The sequence below is a fragment of the Pecten maximus genome, chromosome 1, assembly GCF_902652985.1.
Source record: "Pecten maximus chromosome 1, xPecMax1.1, whole genome shotgun sequence".
Taxonomy (NCBI): Eukaryota; Metazoa; Mollusca; class Bivalvia; order Pectinida; family Pectinidae; genus Pecten; species Pecten maximus.
The window spans coordinates 9,591,027-9,614,443 of NC_047015.1; the positions used below are offsets into that span (position 1 = coordinate 9,591,027).

General features: G+C 39.5%; 1 protein-coding gene across 3 annotated transcripts in view; it reads left to right on the top strand.

Moving 5' to 3' along the window:
• The window catches only part of LOC117324348 (cAMP-dependent protein kinase regulatory subunit), a 120,296-nt gene that overhangs the window by 29,877 nt on the left and 67,002 nt on the right, over nt 1-23,417 (top strand). Inside the window, exon 1 of one of the 3 annotated variants that reach the window (XM_033880159.1) lies at nt 20,954-22,318. The exons of the other annotated variants lie outside the window; for them this stretch is intronic. Within the exon in view, the coding sequence (XP_033736050.1) occupies nt 21,857-22,318 (462 nt within the window). The 5' untranslated portion in view covers nt 20,954-21,856. Of the gene's footprint in view, nt 1-20,953; nt 22,319-23,417 lie in introns of those variants that run through there. 3 annotated transcript variants of the gene reach the window in all.

Consider the following 23,417-nt stretch of genomic DNA (forward strand, 5'->3'; position numbering starts at 1 on the left):
GTGTGTTGATGGGTAGGGGAGGGGTGAACTGTTGTAGTACCAGGGCTTTTTCTCACTGGTTTGGGAAAGGGCCTTTTTGTCTCATTTTGGGAAGAAAATTGGTGAATTGGGAAAGATTTTTTCAAGAGTAAACTGCTAATTTTGGGAATTTGGCTGAAATATGAAATAATTTCAATTGGGAATAGGGCCCATTAACGGCCCCAAAAAGCCCACAGAAAAGGCCTGAGTACCTCTGTGTTGATGGGTAGGGGAGGGGTGAACTGTTGTAGTACCTGTGTGTTGATGGGTAGGGGAGGGGTGAACTGTTGTAGTACCTCTGTGTTGATGTATGGGGGAGGGGTGCACTGTTGTAGTACCTGTGTTGGGGAGGGGTGAACTGTTGTAGTACCTCTGTTTTGATGGGTAGGGGAGGGGTGAACTATTGTAGTACCTCTGTGTTGATGTGTGGGGGAGGGTTGAACTGTTGTAGTACCTCTGTGTTGATGTGTGGGGGAGGGGTGAACTGTTGTAGTACCTCTGTGTTGATGTGTGGGGGAGGGGTGAACTGTTGTAGTACCTCTGTGTTGATGTGTGGGGGAGGGGTGAACTATTGTTGTACCTCTGTGTTGATGTGTGGGGGAGGGGTGAACTGTTGTAGTACCTCAGTGTTGATGGGTAGGGGAGGGGTGAACTGTTGTAGTACCTCTGTGTTGATGGGTAGGGGAAGGGTGAACTTGTGTCATACCTCTGTGTTGATGGGTAGGGGAAGGGTGAACTGTTGTACCTCTGTGTTGATGTGTGGGGGAGGGGTGAACTTGTGTCATACCTCTGTGTTGATGGTGTGGGGGAGGGGTGAACTATTGTACCTCTGTGTTGATGTGTGGGGGAGGGGTGAACTATTGTAGTACCTCTGTGTTGATGTGTGGGGGAGGGGTGAACTGTTGTTGTACCTCTGTGTTGATGTGTGGGTGAGGGGTGTACTGTTGTAGTACCTCTGTGTTGATGGGTAGGGGAGGAGTGAACTGTTGTAGTACCTCTGTGTTGATGTGTGGGGGAGGGTTGAACTGTTGTAGTACCTCTGTGTTGATGTGTGGGGGAGGGGTGAACTGTTGTAGTACCTCTGTGTTGATGTGTGGGGGAGGGGTGAACTTGTGTCATACCTCTGTGTTGATGTGTGGGTGAGGGGTGAACTGTTGTAGTACCTCTGTGTTGATGTGTGGGGGAGGGGTGAACTGTTGTAGTACCTCTGTGTTGATGTGTGGGGGAGGGGTGAACTGTTGTAGTACCTCTGTGTTGATGTGTGGGGGGAGGGGTGAACTGTTGTACCTCTGTGTTGATGTGTGGGGGAGGGTTGAACTATTGTAGTACCTCTGTGTTGATGTGTGGGGGAGGGGTGAACTGTTGTAGTACCTCTGTGTTGATGTGTGGGGGAGGGGTGAACTGTTGTAGTACCTCTGTGTTGATGTGTGGGGGAGGAGTGAACTGTTGTAGTACCTCTGTGTTGATGTGTGGGGGAGGGTTGAACTGTTGTAGTACCTCTGTGTTGATGTGTGGGGGAGGGGTGAACTGTTGTAGTACCTCTGTGTTGATGTGTGGGGGAGGGTTGAACTGTTGTAGTACCTCTGTGTTGATGTGTGGTGGAGGGGTGAACTGTTGTAGTACCTCAGTGTTGTTTTGGGGGGGGGGGAACTGTTGTATAAACCCGTGTTGGGGAGGGGTAACTTTTGTGTAAAACCTCTTGTTGATGTGTGGGGGGGGGGGTTGAACTTTGTATACCTCTGTTTGATGTGTGGTGGGGGGTGAACTTTTAGTCCCTGTTTTATGTTTTGGGGGGGGTGAACTGTTGTAGTCCCCCTTTTTTTTGGGGGGGGGAAATGTTTTACCCCCTTTTTTGATTTTGGGGGATTAACGTTGAGTTTTGTTTGGGTGTGGGGGAGGGGTGACCCGTTGTAGTACCTCTGTGTTGATGGGTGGGGGAGTGGTGACTGTTGTAGTACCTCTTGTTGCTGTGTTTGGGAGGAGTGACTGTTTGTAGTACCCTCTGTGTTGATGTGTGGGGGGGATGGTTGAAGGTTGTAGTACCTCTGTGTTGATGTGTGGGGGAGGGTGACAATGTTGTGTAATACCTCTGTGTTGATGTGTGGGGGAGGGGTGATCTGTTGTAGTACCTCTGTGTTGATGTGTGGGGGGAGGGGTGAACTGTTGTAGTACCTCTGTGTTGATGTGTGGGGGGAGGGTTGAACTGTTGTAGTACCTCTGTGTTGATGTGTGGGGGAGGGTTGAACTGTTGTAGTACCTCTGTGTTGATGTTTGGGGGTGGGGTGAACTGTTGTAGTACCTGTGTTGATGAGGGGTGAACTGTTGTAGTACCTCTGTGTTGATGTGTGAGGGAGGGGTGAACTGTTGTAGTACCTCTGTTGATGTGTGGGGGTGGGGTGAACTGTTGTAGTACCTCTGTGTTGCTGTGTGGGGGAGGGGTGAACTGTTGTAGTACCTCTGTGTTGATGTGTGGGGGAGGGTTGAACTGTTGTAGTACCTCTGTGTTGATGTGTGGGGAAGGGTTGAACTGTTGTAGTACCTCTGTGTTGATGTTTGGGGGTGGGGTGAACTGTTGTAGTACCTGTTTTGGGGAGGGGTGAACTGTTGTAGTACCTCTGTGTTGATGTGTGGGGGGGGGGGTGAACTGTTGTAGTACCTCTGTGTTGATGTGTGGGGGTGGGGTGAACTGTTGTAGTACCTCTGTGTTGATGTGTGGGGGAGGGGTGAACTGTTGTACCTCTGTGTTGATGTGTGGGGGAGGGGTGAACTGTTGTACCTCTGTGTTGATGTGTGGGGGTGGGGTGAACTGTTGTAGTACCTCTGTGTTGATGTTTGGGGGAGGGGTGAACTGTTGTAGTACCTGTGTTGGGGAGGGGTGAACTGTTGTAGTACCTCTGTGTTGATGTGTGGGGGAGGGGTGAACTGTTGTAGTACCTCTGTGTTGATGTGTGGGGGAGGGTTGAACTGTTGTAGTACCTCTGTGTTGATGTGTTGGTGAGGGTTGAACTGTAGTACCTCTGTGTTGATGTGTGGGTGAGGGGTGAACTGTTGTAGTACCTCTGTGTTGATGTGTGGGGGAGGGGTGAACTGTTGTAGTACCTGTGTTGGGGAGGGGTGAACTGTTGTAGTACCTCTGTGTTGATGTGTTGGGGAGGGGTGAACTGTTGTAGTACCTCTGTGTTGATGTGTTGGTGAGGGGTGAACTGTTGCAGTAAAAAAATAAAAATGACTGAAGCATTATTAAAAAATGGCTGCCGGCTTATTCAAAATGGCTGCCAGCTTCTGATTGGTTTTGGCTTGTCCTGAAACTTCTAGTAAAGTACTATGCCAAAACTTTACATTTCTGTTCTGTATTGCCATGATGCATAATCCAAAATGGTTGCCAGCTTCTGATTGATAGATACAATCCACAACTCCTATCAAAGTACTTTTCCGATTTTAATGGAAATTGTAATTGGTATCTTTTTGTTAACAATGTAACGACTAACTTGATAGATATGATTTTCTCTCATCCCTACCGGTATCATACTGGTCTGTCCAGGTAAATACACCCATGCTTGCTGTGTGTGTATTACCTCGCTTCGGGTGTAGGATAGCCACGCGCGCGCAATGATACAAAAGTAGGTCGCCGAACCGAAAGTAGATCTATCTATTAAACATTTCAACAATACATTGAATAAAGATATGTAATCAGATAATAATTTTTTTTATTTATGATATAAATTATGTAAAAAAACACGTTCTTTTATTGTTTTTTATTAATAAAACATGGAACTATATTTTCACGCGAAAGGACACACTAGCTTGGCCGACATCAAGTGATTTGGCTTCGCTTGCAATGACAGGGCTGCTGAAACGTTAGACTGTGGAAATGAATGGTTTCCTTCGTTTTTAGAACAGCAAACGTTGTTTGCATATATGGGGTATGGTAAATCGATTAGCGCTGTTCTTTTTTTATTATATGCAGTAGAAAAAAGTTTGGATTGAGAAAAAAAAATTGAGAAAGCTATCGACAGATAGTGCCTATTTTTGCATATTTTAGGTTGGGGAATGAGAGAAAAATACTCTATCATATGTGGTTCATGTAGGATAGGGATATTTCACCCGAGGGGTCACAAAATGTGGTAAAACCCGAGGCTCTGCCGAGGGTTTTACCACATTTTGTGACCCAGAGGGTGAAATATCCCTATCCTACATGACCACATATGATAGAGTCTTATAATACTCACCTATAGCCTGTTAAACTATAGTACCCACGGGAGTATTAGTTATCCTCAGGATACAAATCTTGTTACTTTTAGGTATGGATGTGTAGGGGAGGAGTGGTGTCGTACCTTTGTATTGATGTCCAGGTAGAGGTGAACTGTTTGATACCTATCATATATGAGTGTTGAATGTGTTTAAATTGGTAACAGTGTTTATTGGAAGTAAATTTGTGTTAGATAGGATGTTGATTCAGAAGTTGTTTGCGAGTAAACATGTGTGAAAGAAAGCTATAGAATAATTGAAGTGTTAATCAATAAGATTCTTTGAAAGAGTGTTCATGTTTAAGTGTTTCTGTCTGTGCCAGAAATACATACTCAAGTACTCTTCGTCTGGAATGATAAAAGGTTGTTACTCTTTGATTTTGTTTTTGAAGAAGAGAAATATCAATAAGATACAATGAGGCTAATCTCATCTAGTAAAAATATAATTATTGTAATGAAAACATTATTTTGGTTGTTTTCTTGTTAATTTGTGCAATAAACTGTCTTTCTCATACAACAGGCAATTAGAAATGTGGGTCATGTTACTTCATCTAGTTGGGAGGGCATCATGTCTCAAAAAATACAGAAATGATTTTTGATCGAGGTAAAAACACATTATCACCACGACAGAAAAGTGAGGAATATATAGTGATGGTTATTTGTATGACAACTCATGCATCAGGTCAGTCTTTAACGAGGATTAAAAATATATAACATAGTGATACTATATATAATCTACTTATCATGTAATAGATATGGAAGGACTTAATCCAGATATCTATGGAATTACATAGCCATGTGTTAGTTATTATGTTGTAGACAAATACATTTAATCATTATGTATCTAGGTCAAGGTGCAAGATCTACACAGGTAGTATCAAATCATGTTATTTACATTTATAATGAAACCTCTCATGGAATGTAGCATAATATTAAGTTTATCTAACATAACATTCACATTCATGGTTATTATACCTAATCTGACTAATAATGCTTCTCAATGCCTATATATTCATAACAATATGTTGTCCGTTACTCTTATTCATATTCATAAACTTAGACACATTTGAAACTAGTAATTATACAAGGCATGTCCACATATGTTAATTCAACTGGCCAGGTCAATCAGCAATGGTTCAAGATATAAACAGATTTAGTTTGTGGGGAAAGTTCATAGTTCATGATGTGAGTTCATAGTTCAGGATGAGAGTTCATGATGAGAGGTCATATATAGTTCATGGTGTAGGTATTAACAGGTTACCTCTTTATTTCATTATAGGTATGATAACAGTCTGGTAAATAGCAGTAAGACAATTATTGGATTCCTGTATTTCTGTTACCCCTGGTGGTTACTTGGTTTAGTGTAGACTTCCTATGTGGATGGTCAGATTCCTATAAAATAGGGTTAGAATTAAGTCCTGACTAATTCTCTAATATGTGTATCAGGCAAGCTCAGTGGTAAGAATCAAAAGTTCAGTAGTAGGGACCTGTAAATTCCTGGATAAGCTGGGTGCTTGTCATCCAGTACACAATGTGGAAATGATGACAAGGAAATACCACATCAAAGCATGTGTATGAGAAAAGGTGGAAAATTCTTAATTAGATCAACTGTCATACAATAAGTTTTGGGTGTTTTTAAGTTTTCATGCTTGATGCAGTATTATTGGAGTGTTAATTTGACTCATCAGCAGCATCTGTTAGCAGGCACTCCGGCTGATCTGTTTATATATTGGGTTCTGACATAACTTTTTGGTTACATTACCTTTTCCCTATGAGTGTAAAAGCAATCATAATTGAGTGTTATAAGTTTGCACCAGTGAGTGACATTTATGATGTTAGTAATAACAATATGTTATTAATATCATCAGGTGCTGATTTTCCCACACATTTACAATATAATGTTAAATCAGTTAGGACATGATGGCTGAAAAAACTTCTGTTACTTGTTCCTTTCAAGGACGTGTCCTTGAAAAGTTAATATATTTCAGGTGCTTTTTGAAACTAACATGGTCACTAAAGTATCTGATTGTTGAGATATTTTCAAAAGTTATGAGTTGTTTGCTGTAATTTTAGCAGATAATTTCTGTACCGCGTGTGGTATGTTTATCAGTATACACATTCACAGTTATTTTAGCATTTCGTACAGGATTTGAGTGAAGTACAGATATTGGCCTATAAAACTGCTATTATAATCATGCAGGCATTGTGAGGCAGATCAATACTATGGCAATACACACATGTATACAGGACTGTAATGTCCCCCTAACTTATTTACACACTAGAGTGTGTGTATACAGGACTGTAATGTCCCCCTAACTTATTTACACACTAGAGTGTGTGTATACAGGACTGTAATGTCCCCCTAACTTATTTACACACTAGAGTGTGTGTATACAGGACTGTAATGTCCCCCTAACTTATTTACACACTAGAGTGTGTGTATACAGGACTGTAATGTCCGCCTAACTTATTTACACACTAGAGTGTGTGTATACAGGACTGTAATGTCCCCCTAACTTATTTACACACTAGAGTGTGTGTATACAGGACTGTAATGTCCCCCTAACTTATTACACACTAGAGTGTGTGTATACAGGACTGTAATGTCCCCCTAACTTATTTACACAGTAGAGGGTGTGTATACAGGACTGTAATGTCCCCCTAACTTATTTACACACTAGAGTGTGTGTATACATGACTGTAATGTCCCCCTAACTTATTTACACACTAGAGTGTGTGTATACTGGACTGTAATGTCCCCCTAACTTATTTACACAGTAGAGGGTGTGTATACAGGACTGTAATGTCCCCCTAACTTATTTACACAGTAGAGTGTGTGTATACAGGACTGTAATGTCCCCCTAACTTATTTACACACTAGAGTGTGTGTATACAGGACTGTAATGTCCCCCTAACTTATTTACACACTAGAGTGTGTGTATACAGGACTGTAATATCCCCTAAATTATTTACACACTAGAGTGTGTGTATACAGGACTGTAATGTCACCCTAACTTATTTACACACTAGAGTGTGTGTATACAGGACTGTAATGTCCCCCTAACTTATTTACACACTAGAGTGTGTGTATACAGGACTGTAATATCCCCTAAATTATTTACACACTAGAGTGTGTGTATACAGGACTGTAATGTCACCCTAACTTATTTACACACTAGAGTGTGTGTATACAGGACTGTAATGTCCCCCTAACTTATTTACACAGTAGAGTGTGTGTATACTGGACTGTAATGTCCCCCTAACTTATTTACACAGTAGAGTGTGTGTATACAGGACTGTAATGTCCCCCTAACTTATATTCCTAACTAGAGTGTGTGTATACTGGACTGTAATGTCCCCCTAACTTATTTACAAACTAGAGTTTGTGTATACAGGACTGTAATGTCCCCCTAACTTATATTCCTAACACTAGAGTGTGTGTATACAGGACTGTAATGTCCCCCTAACTTATTTACACACTAGAGTGTGTGTATACAGGACTGTAATACCCCCCTAACTTATTTACACACTAGAGTGTGTGTATACAGGACTGTAATGTCCCCCTAACTTATTTACACACTAGAGTGTGTGTATACAGGACTGTAATGTCCCCCTAACTTATTTACACACTAGAGTGTGTGTATACAGGACTGTAATATCCCCTAAATTATTTACACACTAGAGTGTGTGTATACAGGACTGTAATGTCACCCTAACTTATTTACACACTAGAGTGTGTGTATACAGGACTGTAATGTCCCCCTAACTTATTTACACAGTAGAGTGTGTGTATACAGGACTGTAATGTCCCCCTAACTTATATTCCTAACTAGAGTGTGTGTATACTGGACTGTAATGTCCCCCTAACTTATTTACACACTAGAGTGTGTGTATACAGGACTGTAATGTCCCCCTAACTTATTTACTAACTAGAGTGTGTGTATACTGGACTGTAATGTCCCCCTAACTTATTTACACAGTAGAGTGTGTGTATACAGGACTGTAATGTCCCCCTAACTTATTTACACACTAGAGTGTGTGTATACAGGACTGTAATGTCCCCCTAACTTATTTACACACTAGAGTGTGTGTATACAGGACTGTAATGTCCCCCTAACTTATTTACACACTAGAGTGTGTGTATACAGGACTGTAATGTCCCCCTAACTTATTTACACACTAGAGTGTGTGTATACAGGACTGTATGTCCCCCTAACTTATTTACACACTAGAGTGTGTGTATACAGGACTGTAATGTCCCCCTAACTTATTTACACACTAGAGTGTGTGTATACAGGACTGTAATGTCCCCCTAACTTATTTACACAGTAGAGTGTGTGTATACAGGACTGTAATGTCCCCCTAACTTATTTACACACTAGAGTGTGTGTATACAGGACTGTAATGTCCCCCTAACTTATTTACACACTAGAGTGTGTGTATACAGGACTGTAATATCCCCCTATAGCTAACTTACAGCGACATTACTGACTATATGGGGACATCACTGGTTATATGGGACATCACTGGTTATATGAGGACATCTCTGGTTATATGGGACATCACTTGTTATATGGAGATATCACTGGTTATATGGGACATCACTGGTTATATGGGGACATCACTGGTTATATGGGGACATCACTGGTTATATGGGACATCACTTGTTATATGGAGACATCACTGGTTATATGGGACATCACTGGTTATATGGGACATCATTGGTTATATGGGGACATCTCTGGTTATATGGGGACATCACTGGTTATATTGGGACATCACTGGTTATATTGGGACATCACTGGTTATATTGGGACATCACTGGTTATATGGGACATCACTGGTTGTATACAGGACTGTAATGTCCCCCTATAGCTAACTTACAGCGAAATTACTGACTATATGGGGACGTTACTGTTTATATGGAGATGTCACTGGTTATATGGGACATCACTGGTTATATGGGACATCTCTGGTTATATGGAGACCTCTCTGGTTATATGGGGACATCACTGGTTATATGGGACATCACTGGTTATATGGCGACCTCTCTGGTTATATGGGGACATCACTGGTTATATGGAGACATCACTGGTTATATGGAGACATCACTGGTTATATTGGGACATCACTGGTTATATGGGACATTAGTGGTTATATGGGACATCACTGGTTATATGGGGACATCACTGGTTATATGGGACATCACTGTTTATATGGGACATCACTGGTTATATGGGACATCACTGGTTATATGGGGACATCACTGGTTATATGGGGACATCACTGGTTATATTGGGACGTCACTGGTTATATGGGACATCACTGGTTATATTGGGACATCACTGGTTATATTGGGACATCACTGGTTATATGGGACATCACTGGTTATACAGGGACATCACTGGTTATACAGGGACAATCCTCATTATACAGGGCACAATGCTCGTTATAGTGGGACATAATTATATGGGGACAATGCTGGTTGTATAGGGACATCACTGGTTATATGGGGAACATCACCAACATTAACTGGTCACATCAGGATGAAATCAGAACTGTACAAAACTTTGGAATGGCCATTTGAACTTTACTGTAATGTTGATGTTGAAGCTATAAACTAAAGTGGGCATTAATAAAATATTCAATGTGCGTTCACAAAAAAACCCAGGAAAACCAGGAATTACCCAAAATACAGCTGTTGAAGAACAGACTTAATAATCTTTACTCAATATACAGTAGATATAAAATAAGTGGTTTTTGTTGTCTGTATGAGTGACAGGTTAAAATGACTTATGTATACCGTCTACTGACAGGAAGTATTTTACATAGACAGTAGATTGTTTTTTTCCACATGATTGACCATGTGTATTAGCAGACTTTTCTACATGGCCAGCCATGTGTGTTATCAATGTGAATTCACATGTGTTCTGTCAGACATGTCATGTTGGCAGTGGGAGATATATATCATCACATTCATTGTGCTATCATTAACACTGATAAGTCTGATGCTACTGTAGTTAACCTGCACTGAGGAATAAGTCTTAAGTCCACTGTTTTGTTTGGGTATATTTTACTACTTGATGTCAGCGTTTTCTTATGGCAAAACATGAATACAGTGTAATTTAACAGTTTTGTCTTAAGTCCAAAATACCAGTCTCGTTAAGGGTTGTTTGTGATCTATTTTTGTCTTTTATTGGAAGCATGCTTCATGCTGATTCTTTGTTTGTGATGAGAGCCTAAGTAACTTGCCCTGCTGATTTCATTTTGCTTAAACTTTTATATAACTATATATAGTTTATAATCTGTTCCTAAATCACTTCAGTTCTGTCTATATATATATTAAAACTGACCCAACTGGAGCATGCATATTATAAAAAGGTTAACAATCTTTAACTGATGGATACAGACATATTGGTTTGATAATTAAGGCACAGCCATTATAATTTTTGTATAAACCATGTTACCTGTAGGGTTGATGTTCAAACCTGTTGGCTGTAATTAAGTACATACCCTGTACTGCCCTGCAGGTAGGGCGTAAGAATTGTACCTGCTGCCCCCATTGCATGATCGTAAGAGGCAACTAAATTTGGGATCTTATCTTTTCTTTTTCTTAACAACTTTCTTCTTCCTAATGTCTCCCTTGACAATGCCTCACTTTTGGCCTTAAGATGAGCGTTCGCCCCTGTGAGGAAGGCTTTGGGTTCTGTCCCCTGGCCGAGACATACCAGAGTCATCAAAAATGGTAGTTGCTACTCGAGCTTAGCGCTCAGCATATTTGGAGTAGGATGACTGGTTCGCCCATTGTCAGTATAATGTGACCGGGTGGGGTGTGCTGCTGGGTGTCTTCGGCAGTATGCTTCAGTGAGGTAGCACTATAAATCGGCAAAAGTTCCGGCCTATCACAAGGAGACCACGAACATACCGCAGCCTCCAAAGACACACATACGCACTCACCACACGCATGCATATCGCACGCACGGAGGCCGTCCTTAAATGACCTTAGCTGTTAATAGGACGTTAAACAAAATAAACCAAACCAAACCAAACATACCCTGTAGGGTTGATGTTCAAACTGCCATGCTGTGAATGCATACCCTGTACTGACAGGGTGGATGTACAAATCGACAGGCTATGCAAATAGATCTAGAGGGGCTGTGAAAAAGTACACTTTAAGGTTGATGTACAAATAGACAGGCTGTGAATACATACCCTGTAGCCTAGGGTTGATGTACAAATATACATACCCTGTAGGGTTGATGTACAAATATACATACCCAGTAGGGTTGATGTACAAATATACATACCCTTTAGGGTTGATGTACAAATATACATACCCTGTAGGGTTGATGTACAAATATACATACCCTGTAGGGTTGATGTACAAATATACATACCCTGTAGGGTTAAGGTACAAATATACATACCCTGTAGGGTTAAGGTACAAATATACATACCCTGTAGGGTTGATGTACATGTACAAATATACATACCCTGTGGGGTTGATGTACAAATAAACATACCCTGTAGGGTTGATGTACAAATATACATACCCTGTAGGGTTGATGTACAAATATACATACCCTTTAGGGTTGATGTACAAATATACATACCCTGTAGGGTTGATGTACAAATATACATACCCTGTGGGGTTGATGTACAAATATACATACCCTGTAGGGTTGATGTACAAATAAACATACCCTGTAGGGTTGATGTACAAATGTACATACCCTGTAGGGTTAAGGTTCAAATAAACAGGCTGTGAATACATACCCTGTAGGGTTGATGTACAAATATACATACCCTGTGGGGTTGATGTACAAATATACATACCCTGTAGGGTTGATGTACAAATATACATACCCTGTAGGGTTGATGTACAAATATACATACCCTGTAGGGTTGATGTACAAATATACATACCCTGTAGGGTTGATGTACAAATATACATACCCTGTAGGGTTGATGTACAAATATACATACCCTGTAGGGTTAAGGTACAAATAGACAGGCTGTGAATACATACCCTGTAGGGTTGATGTACAAACTAACATGCTGTGAATAATAAAAGATTATATGTACCCTGTTGGATTAGGACATGTTGCTGTTTCATTAATTATGCAAGATCTCTAGGCTGCTTTGTAATTTGTAACATTTTAGATGATTACTTTGATAGTGATACAACAAAATCATCTGGGGAATCTATAACAAAGGTGTGGTTTACTGGGAAAGTGGTTTGTCTGATTGATTTACTGGGAAGTGTACATGTGCCATTACTGATTTTGTACCAATACTATTTGTTTAATGAACTGTTATAAACGGTTATGCAGAATGTAATTTGATAACCGTGTATCAGCTTATATTATTATTAGCATGTGTCTTTTGTAGACTTTGCAATGTGTATCTTTATAGATTTTGCCTCATCTGTCATCTGTAAACTTTGTGTTGTCTGTCATTTCTAGACTTTGTGTTTGACATTGTCTGTGCTTTGTAGACTTTCGATGTTATTTGTTACCTTTTAAAATGTAAGATTTCATTTCAAGATAGTTTTTTGAGAAAAGTGCCAGAAACCTCCATGGTGGAAGAAACTAGTATTAAGAATGAAAATAAGAATGAAAAAAAGAATGAAAAATAAAGGAAAAACAACATGCTTCCTCTTCCCCAACTTCATTTGGGGAAAATATCAATATATGAAGTGTTTCCTATATGTTATATATATAGTCTACGACAATGGTCACTATAATCCATTATGTTTGTCAAGATTTACACATAAGAATAGTATCTGGAAGATTTGACCTACTTATTTTCTACTTATTTTGATATGAGTCAGGTCATTCACTGTTAATCAAAATAGATTTTGTTTTTGTCTGGATGAAGCTGTCTCATTAACCATAGATATGATATGTGTATTGCCTTGGAGGAGAGTAAGAATTGATAGTGTATTGCCTTGGAGGAGAGTAAGAATTGAGTGTATTGCCTTGGAGGAGAGTAAGAATTGAGTGTATTGCCTTGGAGGAGAGTAAGAATTGATAGTGTATTGCCTTGGAGGAGAGTAAGAATTGATAGTGTATTGCCTTGGAGGAGAGTAAGAATTGATAGTGTATTGCCTTGGAGGAGAGTAAGAATTGATAGTGTATTGCCTTGGAGGAGAGTAAGAATTGATAGTGTATTGCCTTGGAGGAGAGTAAGAATTGATAGTGTATTGCCTTGGAGGAGAGTAAGAATTGATAGTGTATTGCCTTGGAGGAGAGTAAGAATTGAGTGTATTGCCTTGGAGGAGAGTAAGAATTGATAGTGTTTTGCCTTGGAGAGTAAGAATTGAGTGTTTTGCCTTGGAGGAGAGTAAGAATTGAGTGTATTGCCTTGGAGGAGAGTAAGAATTGATAGTGTTTTGCCTTGGAGGAGAGTAAGAATTGAGTGTATTGCCTTGGAGGAGAGTAAGAATTGATAGTGTTTTGCCTTGGAGAGTAAGAATTGAGTGTTTTGCCTTGGAGGAGAGTAAGAATTGAGTGTTTTGCCTTGGAGAGTAAGAATTGATAGTGTATTGCCTTGGAGGAGAGTAAGAATTGATAGTGTATTGCCTTGGAGGAGAGTAAGAATTGATAGTGTATTGCCTTGGAGGAGAGTAAGAATTGATAGTGTATTGCCTTGGAGAGTAAGAATTGATAGTGTATTGCCTTGGAGGAGAGTAAGAATTGAGTGTTTTGCCTTGGAGAGTAAGAATTGATAGTGTATTGCCTTGGAGGAGAGTAAGAATTGATAGTGTATTGCCTTGGAGGAGAGTAAGAATTGATAGTGTATTGCCTTGGAGAGTAAGAATTGATAGTGTATTGCCTTGGAGGAGAGTAAGAATTGATAGTGTATTGCCTTGGAGGAGAGTAAGAATTGATAGTGTATTGCCTTGGAGGAGAGTAAGAATTGATAGTGTATTGCCTTGGAGGAGAGTAAGAATTGATAGTGTATTGCCTTGGAGAGAGTAAGAATTGATAGTGTATTGCCTTGGAGGAGAGTAAGAATTGATAGTGTATTGCCTTGGAGGAGAGTAAGAATTGATAGTGTATTGCCTTGGAGGAGAGTAAGAATTGATAGTGTATTGCCTTGGAGGAGAGTAAGAATTGATAGTGTATTGCCTTGGAGGAGAGTAAGAATTGATAGTGTATTGCCTTGGAGGAGTAAGAATTTAGTGTATTGCCTTGGAGGAGAGTAAGAATTGATAGTGTATTGCCTTGGAGGAGAGTAAGAATTGATAGTGTTTTGCCTTGGAGGAGTAAGAATTGATAGTGTATTGCCTTGGAGGAGAGTAAGAATTGATAGTGTATTGCCTTGGAGGAGAGTAAGAATTGATAGTGTATTGCCTTGGAGAGTAAGAATTGATAGTGTATTGCCTTGGAGAGTAGAATTGATAGTGTATTGCCTTGGAGGAGAGTAAGAATTGATAGTGTATTGCCTTGGAGGAGAGTAAGAATTGATAGTGTATTGCCTTGGAGAGTAAGAATTGATAGTGTATTGCCTTGGAGGAGAGTAAAGAATTGAGTGTATTGCCTTGAAGGAGAGTAAGAATTGATAGTGTATTGCCTTGGAGGAGAGTAAGAATTGAGTGTATTGCTTTTGGAGGAGAGTAAGAATTGAGTGTGTATTGCCTTGAAAGAGAGTAAGAATTGAGTATATTGCCTTGGAGGAGGATAAGAATTTAGTGTATTGCCTTGGAGGAGAGTAAGAATTGAGAGTGTATTGCCTTGGAGGAGAGTAAGAATTGATAGTGTATTGCCTTGGAGGAGAGTAAGAATTGATAGTGTTTTGCCTTGGAGGAGAGTAAGAATTGATAGTGTATTGCCTTGGAGAGTAAGAATTGATAGTGTATTGCCTTGGAGGAGAGTAAGAATTGATAGTGTATTGCCTTGGAGAGAGTAAGAATTGATAGTGTATTGCCGTGGAGGAGAGTAAGAATTGATAGTGTATTGCCTTGGAGGAGAGTAAGAATTGATAGTGTATTGCCTTGGAGAGTAAGAATTGATAGTGTATTGCCTTGGAGGAGAGTAAGAATTGATAGTGTATTGCCTTGGAGGAGAGTAAGAATTGATAGTGTATTGCCTTGGAGGAGTAAGAATTGATAGTGTATTGCCTTGGAGGAGAGTAAGAATTGATAGTGTATTGCCTTGGAGGAGAGTAAGAATTGATAGTGTATTGCCTTGGAGGAGGTAAGAATTGAGTGTATTGCCTTGGAGGAGAGTAAGAATTGAGTGTATTGCCTTGGAGGAGAGTAAGAATTGAGAGTGTATTGCCTTGGAGGAGAGTAAGAATTGAGTTGTATTTGCCTTGGAGGAGAGTAAGAATTGATAGTGTATTGCCTTGGAGGAGAGTAAGAATTGATAGTGCATTGCCTTGGAGGAGAGTAAGAATTGATAGTGTATTGCCTTGGAGAGTAAGAATTGATAGTGTATTGCCTTGGAGGAGAGTAAGAATTGATAGTGTATTGCCTTGGAGGAGAGTAAGAATTGATAGTGTATTGCCTTGGAGGAGAGTAAGAATTGATAGTGTATTGCCTTGGAGGAGAGTAAGAATTGAGTGTTTTGCCTTGGAGAGTAAGAATTGATAGTGTATTGCCTTGGAGGAGAGTAAGAATTGATAGTGTATTGCCTTGGAGAGTAAGAATTGATAGTGTATTGCCTTGGAGGAGAGTAAGAATTGATAGTGTATTGCCTTGGAGGAGAGTAAGAATTGATAGTGTATTGCCTTGGAGGAGAGTAAGAATTGATAGTGTATTGCCTTGGAGGAGAGTAAGAATTGATAGTGTTTTGCCTTGGGAGAGTAAGAATTGATAGTGTATTGCCTTGGAGGAGAGTAAGAATTGATAGTGTATTGCCTTGGAGAGTAAGAATTGATAGTGTATTGCCTTGGAGGAGAGTAAGAATTGAGTGTTTTGCCTTGGAGAGTAAGAATTGATAGTGTATTGCCTTGGAGGAGAGTAAGAATTGATAGTGTATTGCCTTGGAGAGTAAGAATTGATAGTGTATTGCCTTGGAGGAGAGTAAGAATTGATAGTGTATTGCCTTGGAGGAGAGTAAGAATTGATAGTGTATTGCCTTGGAGAGTAAGAATTGATAGTGTATTGCCTTGGAGGAGAGTAAGAATTGAGGTGTTTGCCTTGGAGAGTAAGAATTGATAGTGTATTGCCTTGGAGGAGAGTAAGAATTGATAGTGTATTGCCTTGGAGGAGAGTAAGAATTGATAGTGTATTGCCTTGGAGGAGAGTAAGAATTGAGTGTTTTGCCTTGGAGGAGTAAGAATTGATAGTGTATTGCCTTGGAGGAGAGTAAGAATTGATAGTGTATTGCCTTGGAGGAGAGTAAGAATTGATAGTGTATTGCCTTGGAGGAGAGTAAGAATTGATAGTGTTTTGCCTTGGAGGAGAGTAAGAATTGATAGTGTATTGCCTTGGAGGAGAGTAAGAATTGATAGTGTATTGCCTTGGAGGAGAGTAAGAATTGATAGTGTATTGCCTTGGAGGAGAGTAAGAATTGATAGTGTATTGCCTTGGAGGAGAGTAAGAATTGATAGTGTATTGCCTTGGAGGAGAGTAAGAATTGATAGTGTATTGCCTTGGAGGAGAGTAAGAATTGATAGTGTATTGCCTTGGAGGAGAGTAAGAATTGATAGTGTATTGCCTTGGAGGAGAGTAAGAATTGATAGTGTATTGCCTTGGAGGAGAGTAAGAATTGATAGTGTATTGCCTTGGAGGAGAGTAAGAATTGATAGTGTATTGCCTTGGAGGAGAGTAAGAATTGATAGTGTATTGCCTTGGAGGAGAGTAAGAATTGATAGTGTATTGCCTTGGAGAGTAAGAATTGATAGTGTATTGCCTTGGAGGAGAGTAAGAATTGATAGTGTATTGCCTTGGAGGAGAGTAAGAATTGATAGTGTATTGCCTTGGAGGAGAGTAAGAATTGATAGTGTATTGCCTTGGAGGAGAGTAAGAATTGATAGTGTATTGCCTTGGAGGAGAGTAAGAATTGATAGTGTATTGCCTTGGAGAGTAAGAATTGATAGTGTATTGCCTTGGAGGAGAGTAAGAATTGAGTGTTTTGCCTTGGAGAGTAAGAATTGATAGTGTATTGCCTTGGAGGAGAGTAAGAATTGATAGTGTATTGCCTTGGAGGAGAGTAAGAATTGATAGTGTATTGCCTTGGAGAGTAAGAATTGATAGTGTATTGCCTTGGAGGAGAGTAAGAATTGATAGTGTATTGCCTTGGAGGAGAGTAAGAATTGATAGTGTATTGCCTTGGAGAGTAAGAATTGATAGTGTATTGCCTTGGAGGAGAGTAAGAATTGATAGTGTATTGCCTTGGAGGAGAGTAAGAATTGATAGTGTATTGCCTTGGAGGAGAGTAAGAATTGAGTGTATTGCCTTGGAGGAGAGTAAGAATTGATAGTGTATTGCCTTGGAGGAGAGTAAGAATTGATAGTGTATTGCCTTGGAGGAGAGTAAGAATTGATAGTGTATTGCCTTGGAGGAGAGTAAGAATTGATAGTGTATTGCCTTGGAGGAGAGTAAGAATTGATAGTGTATTGCCTTGGAGGGTAAGAATTGATAGTGTATTGCCTTGGGAGAGTAAGAATTGATAGTGTATTGCCTTGGAGGAGAGTAAGAATTGATAGTGTATTGCCTTGGAGGAGAGTAAGAATTGATAGTGTATTGCCTTGGAGGAGAGTAAGAATTGATAGTGTATTGCCTTGGAGGAGAGTAAGAATTGATAGTGTATTGCCTTGGAGGAGAGTAAGAATTGATAGTGTATTGCCTTGGAGGAGAGTAAGAATTGATAGTGTATTGCCTTGGAGGAGAGTAAGAATTGATAGTGTATTGCCTTGGAGGAGAGTAAGAATTGATAGTGTATTGCCTTGGAGGAGAGTAAGAATTGATAGTGTATTGCCTTGGAGGAGAGTAAGAATTGATAGTGTATTGCCTTGGAGGAGAGTAAGAATTGATAGTGTATTGCCTTGGAGGAGAGTAAGAATTGATAGTGTATTGCCTTGGAGGAGAGTAAGAATTGATAGTGTATTGCCTTGGAGGAGAGTAAGAATTGATAGTGTATTGCCTTGGAGGAGAGTAAGAATTGATAGTGTATTGCCTTGGAGAGTAAGAATTGATAGTGTATTGCCTTGGAGGAGAGTAAGAATTGATAGTGTATTGCCTTGGAGGAGAGTAAGAATTGATAGTGTATTGCCTTGGAGAGTAAGAATTGATAGTGTATTGCCTTGGAGGAGAGTAAGAATTGATAGTGTATTGCCTTGGAGGAGAGTAAGAATTGATAGTGTATTGCCTTGGAGGAGAGTAAGAATTGATAGTGTATTGCCTTGGAGGAGAGTAAGAATTGATAGTGTATTGCCTTGGAGGAGAGTAAGAATTGATAGTGTATTGCCTTGGAGAGTAAGAATTGATAGTGTATTGCCTTGGAGGAGAGTAAGAATTGATAGTGTATTGCCTTGGAGGAGAGTAAGAATTGATAGTGTATTGCCTTGGAGGAGGATAAGAATTGAGTGTATTGCCTTGGAGGAGAGTAAGAATTGATAGTGTATTGCCTTGGAGGAGAGTAAGAATTGATAGTGTATTGCCTTGGAGGAGAGTAAGAATTGAGTGTATTGCCTTGGAGGAGAGTAAGAATTGATAGTGTATTGCCTTGGAGGAGAGTAAGAATTGATAGTGTATTGCCTTGAAGGAGAGTAAGAATTGATAGTGTATTGCCTTGGAGGAGAGTAAGAATTGATAGTGTATTGCCTTGGAGGAGAGTAAGAATTGAGTGTATTGCCTTGGAGGAGAGTAAGAATTGAGTGTATTGCCTTGGAGGAGAGTAAGAATTGAGTGTATTGCCTTGGAGGAGAGTAAGAATTGATAGTGTATTGCCTTGGAGGAGAGTAAGAATTGAGTGTATTGCCTTGGAGGAGAGTAAGAATTGATAGTGTATTGCCTTGGAGGAGAGTAAGAATTGATAGTGTATTGCCTTGGAGGAGAGTAAGAATTGAGTGTATTGCCTTGGAGGAGAGTAAGAATTGAGTGTATTGCCTTGGAGGAGAGTAAGAATTGAGTGTATTGCCTTGGAGGAGAGTAAGAATTGAGTGTATTACCTTGAAGGAGAGTAAGAATTTAGTGTATTGCCTTGGAGGAGAGTAAGAATTGAGAGTGTATTGCTTAGGAGGAGAGTAAGAATTGAGTGTATTGCCTTGAAAGAGAGTAAGAATTGAGTGTATTGCCTTGAGGAGAGTATGAACTGATAGTGTATTGCCTTAGGAGGAGAGTAAGAAGTGAGTGTATTGCTGAGGAGGAGAGTAAGAATTGAGTGTATTAGCCTTGGAAAGGAGAGTAAGAATTGAGTGTATTGCCTTGGAGGAGAGTAATGAACTTGAAGTGTATTAGCCTTGAGGAGAGTAAGAATTGAGTGTATTGCCTTGGAGTGAGAGTAAGAATTGAGTGGATTAGCCTTAGGAGGAGAGATAACGGAAATTAAGTGTATGGCCTTAGGAGGAGAGTAAGAATTGAGTGTATGACCTTGGAAGGAGAGTAAGAATTGAGTGTATTTAGCCTTGAAGGAGGAGAGTAAGAATTGAGAGTGTATTGCTTAGGAGGAGAGTAAGAATTGAGTGTATTGCCTTGGAGGAGAGTAAGAATTGAGTGTATTACCTTGAAGGAGAGTAAAAATTGAGAGTGTATTGCCTTGGAGGAGGATAAGAATTGAGTGTATTGCCTTGGAGGAGAGTAAGAATTGATAGTGTATTGCCTTGGAGGAGAGTAAGAATTGAGTGTATTGCCTTGGAGGAGATTAAAAAATTAGTGTATTGCCTTGGAGGAGGATAAGAATTGAGTGTATTGCCTTGGAGGAGAGTAAGAATTGAGTGTATTGCCTTGGAGGAGAGTAAGAATTGAGTGTATTGCGGAGGAGGATAAGAATTTAGTGTATTGCCTTGGAGGAGAGTAAGAATTGAGAGTGTATTGCCTTGGAGGAGAGTAAGAATTGAGTGTATTGCTTAGGAGGAGATTAAGAATTGATAGTGTTGTCTTGGAGGTGATCTCATTTTGAGTGTTGGCTGTGAAATATAGTCACTTTAACTAACAATAGAATAACAGAACATAGCATTGTCCAAATTCCAAGAGCAAACGGAATAGATACAACATCTTAATATCTATCATTTATGGATTAGCATTTTATAAATGCAGTACCTTTATAAAATAGCTGACAGAGTTAAAACTTGAGTCATCTATACTCTGAAAGGATGTTCTCACGATAAAGGACTAACTACCTGGTCAGTGGATATCGATGCAGTAATGAACTACTGAACACCAAACCAGGTGTAATGAGAAATCACTGATTGCAGATGTTAGCTGGCCTTTTGTCTGTTTATTAGTGGTCCATTGAGTGGCCAGTCATGTCCATTGAGAACTGGAGAGTACTGGAATTTTTACCATGACATATAGACTAATTATGTACTGGACATCTGTGTAAAGGTAGTGTAATCATCTCCCTACCAATTAATATCTCCCCAGTGCAGATTCCCATATTATGTGTGGACAGTCTAGCCATAGGCATAAAAATAGACCATCACAGAATATAAACAGAAGCTATGTGTAGGGAGGTGGGGTTTGGTAGGGGAACTTTGATTTACGATCGCCCAGTAGGATGTGACATCGATGTACAAGGACAATGTCTGGGAAATTAAATCAGCAAATCTCGTCAGCATAGCTCAGCAAAGCATGCAAGCGTGTATACACATATATATTCATGCTGTGTGGTTTTAACACAGTTTCCATGGCTGTACATAAGTTGGGATTATTGTGATTACCTAGTACTGGCAGTGTTGACATATAACTGATGTATCATTGTTGGTACTTTCACAGCTGTTCCTGTAATAATTGATATTTCATTTCACACATCTGTGAAATGTTACAGAGGAGATTTTAGGCTGTTAGCTGTGTCCATTTACACTGAAAACTCTGTCCATTTATGGATATAAACATTTTCTTGGAATTTTAGCGTGATAGATTTTTTGTAGATTTGATGTTGAGAAAGATGAACATGGTATGTAATGGAAAGTTGTGATCAATGAAAATACTGTGTCCGTATCTGATGTAAACAACATTTTCCGTCTACAATCCTGGTGACTGGGTGTCCTCTCCATGTGTAATATACATCAAAAATATTGATAAAAGAAGGAGTTGTTTGATTTGACAACTGAACTGTTGCTGTTGGTGTAAGACCAGCTCCATTGCATACATATGTGTTATGTGTATTGACTGCATGGATCAGTGACAGTGTTAAGCTGCAGCAACATCGAACTCTGGGAGAGGTTAAAGCTTATGTTGCTTTTATAAGTCAATTAGTTGAGCATTTAAGTCCATCACATTGTAACAATTATAGAGGGATTTATTGGAGAATGATCACTGTAGGAGTCCTTCCCTACCTTGGACGCCCTGGATTGTAAATGTATCAGCTGTATACCCAAGTGTCAGAGTTCGGGATATTGTCTTGAATTCATAGTGCTTTGGATATATATTTTCAAATTTCTTCAAAACATTTCTGTGTGTGTAGTAAGATTTTACAATGGGAAATAAACTGCGAAAGTTTAGTCTGTCTGGAGGAGAAAAGGACGGTGAGCTTCAGGACCAGACAGGAACATACAGTGTGGTGCAACAGACAGGAAACACACAAAGTACACAAAGTGTTCAGCCTCCACAAACAAATACAAATGTAGTGAAAACAACATCAGCCACCAAACAGGATGTGGATAGGGATGGTGATGATACTGGCTCTAGGTCATTAGATAGGTCTCTGGGGCAGGGAACTGGGAAGGTGGAAAAGGCATCGGAGGAGGACGATATTAGCAGAAAACCTTTAGAAAGTAAAGAAAAGGTAACACCTGCCACAAATGAATCCGAAGAAGTTATTGTTACTGAAGATGTTTGTCAACAGAAAGAAGTTGGAATATCTGTCGAAAACGACACCTCATTAGAAACTGGCCAAAAGACTTCTGCTCAAAGTACTGAAGCTATAGGAGTTGAAGAGGTATGTAGTTTCTACATAAGAATATAAAGTTAAGGTGATAAAGATGCATAGTTACGGTGATAAAGATACATAGTGAAGGTGATAAAGATACATAGTATACAGTGATAAAGATACATAGTTACGGTGATAAAGATACATAGTGACGGTGATAAAGATACATAGTGATGGTGATACAGATACATAGTGACGGTGATAAAGATACATAGTGAAGGTGATAAAGATACATAGTGATGGTGATAAAGATACATAGTGACGGTGATAAAGATACATAGTGATGGTGATAAAGATACATAGTGATGGTGATACAGATACATAGTTACGGTGATAAAGATACATAGTGAAGGTGATAAAGATGCATAGTTACAGTGATAAAGATACATAGTGAAGGTGATAAAGATACATGGTGAAGGTGATAAAGATACATAGTGAAGGTGATAAAGATACATAGTGACGGTGATACAGATACATAGTGACGGTGATAAAGATACATAGTTTACGGTGATAAAGATACATAGTTTACGGTGATAAAGATGTATAGTTACAGTGATAAAGATACATAGTATACAGTGATAAAGATACATAGTGAAGGTGATAAAGATACATAGTGAAGGTGATAAAGATACATAGTGAAGGTGATAAAGATACATAGTGACGGTGATAAAGATACATAGTGAAGGTGATAAAGATACATAGTGACGGTGATAAAGATACATAGTGAAGGTGATAAAGATACATAGTGACAGTGATACAGATACATAGTTTACGGTGATAAAGATACATAGTGACGGTGATACGGATACATAGTGACGGTGATAAAGATGCATAGTGACGGTGATAAAGATGCATAGTGACGGTGATACAGATACATAGTGACGATGATAAAGATACATAGTGACGGTGATAAAGATACATAGTTTACAGTGATAAAGATACATAGTGACGGTGATAAAGATACATAGTAAAGGTGATAAAGATACATAGTTACGGTGATAAAGTTACATAGTGAAGGTGATAAAGATACATGGTGAAGGTGATAAAGATACATGGTGAAGGTGATAAAGATACATAGTGAAGGTGATAAAGATACATAGTGAAGGTG